The sequence below is a fragment of the Anneissia japonica genome, unplaced genomic scaffold, assembly GCF_011630105.1.
Source record: "Anneissia japonica isolate Jap-2015-1 unplaced genomic scaffold, ASM1163010v1 scaffold199_len4679917_cov187, whole genome shotgun sequence".
Lineage (NCBI taxonomy): Eukaryota > Metazoa > Echinodermata > Crinoidea > Comatulida > Comatulidae > Anneissia > Anneissia japonica.
Window position 1 is genome coordinate 3592716 of NW_022686322.1, and position 1551 is coordinate 3594266.

The window sequence follows — 1551 nt, forward strand, 5'->3', positions numbered from 1 at the left end:
TAATAATGTAAAACGACGAATCCCACTTTACTTAGGTCTCTTCTTTTTTTGTATATCTATAAATAGGATTGATCTTACGTTTTTTATATTTGCCGCTCGTGCCTTTACCCTGGGCACTTACGGAGCTCTATTCCTGTATACTGTAGAAGTGTATCCTACAGCTCTACGTGCTCAAGCCGTGGTCAGTTGTCAATTTTGGGCTAAACTTGCTGGAGCTGTAACACCTTTTGTTGCACAGGTAAAGGAAATTCAAATATGTGGCGTTTGTGCAGGTATGGCTCTAAAATATATTCCACAAGAACAAAGCTGTTCAACAGGGGGTAACCATTCCTGATGGATGGGAATGGGGCTGCAGGGCTCAGGTCAAGTCCAAGGGAAATTGGGTAAAAGCCATCTAGGATGCGATTTTTTTTTTTGTAATATTGGGTCATTTAAAGTTGTTTAGGATCTACAACTTATTATGCTTATGAATTAGTTAAGTCTGGAGTTACGAGAGTCCTAAATAACCATGCTTGGTAACTTGACTCTAAGATACCAAAGTTAGGCCTATATGAATAAAATAGGTCTATACAAGCTCAAATCTATAAATCAAAGCAAACTTTGTATATTTGTATAGATTTAACAGGCTCATGTATTCGTATAAAAACCTATATATATGGCATATATCTTATTTTAAATTAAGTTTGGCATTGTTCTCTGCAGGGCTTGTTTGCAACATCGCAGTTTTGGGCAATGGCGGCCTACCTATTTACCTGTCTCATCGCTGGAATAGCTACTATTTTTCTACCTTTGGATCCTACCGGTGAACTTCGAGAGGTAGGTCTAATTCTAATTCCAAACTGTTTGACCATTTGCAATGCATTTGATTTAAATGATTCGGATTGTGAAAATACAGGGTTTTTTTTTGTTTTTTTGAGAACGGGGCCCGTAAGATGTCATGAAAATGCATAGGATATCGTTTTTATTATTTTATTATTTATATATTATTGCAGAATATGTGACGCATACATGACAGTGGTGCCGGGTCTAAACGTATTCCGTAATTAATCTGGAGACTCGTGTGGTCAGGCTTTCCGGGCAATGGGGCATGATGTTATGGCTGGTTGCCTCTTAACATAAAGAAAGATGGTAATGTCAGGACAGTGCGAATGCTGGTGTACAGATCTGGTATCGGACATATGTCAATTTATACACAGGCAAATGGTGGAGTGAGACGTATGGTAACTCGCAACTTACAGGACAGTAGTGCTGTTAGAGCTAGGCTGATTTTTAACAAACAGTTGCATGGCNNATGTTTATCCAGTACCCGACCGAGTTACATTTTCTCGCAATTCACATTGGCGGATCTGGGGGGAGGGGGGTCATGGGTCCTGACCCCTCCCTTGGGCAACAAAAAAGGGGAAAAAGAAAAGAATTCTAGACCTACATTTCAGGACCCGTGAGCTGATTTTTTTGTTGCTATTAGAAAATTAGAATTTTTTTTGTTGCTATTAGAAAATTAGAATTTTGAAGAACATAAAATTCATTAAAGCTCAATTTCCGCCATCTAGG

At 38.7% G+C, this 1551-nt stretch overlaps 1 protein-coding gene across 1 annotated transcript in view; it reads left to right on the forward strand.

Annotated features, from left to right (window-relative positions):
• LOC117116287 (synaptic vesicle 2-related protein-like) overlaps positions 1-1283 on the forward strand; it is a 7432-nt gene extending 6149 nt beyond the window's left edge. The window contains exons 7-9 of the mRNA XM_033260301.1: positions 67-238; positions 703-816; positions 993-1283. Coding sequence (XP_033116192.1) covers positions 67-238; positions 703-816; positions 993-1001 — 295 coding nt within the window. The 3' untranslated portion in view covers positions 1002-1283. The remainder of the gene's footprint in view (positions 1-66; positions 239-702; positions 817-992) is intronic.
• Positions 1284-1551: the final 268 nt, after the last annotated feature.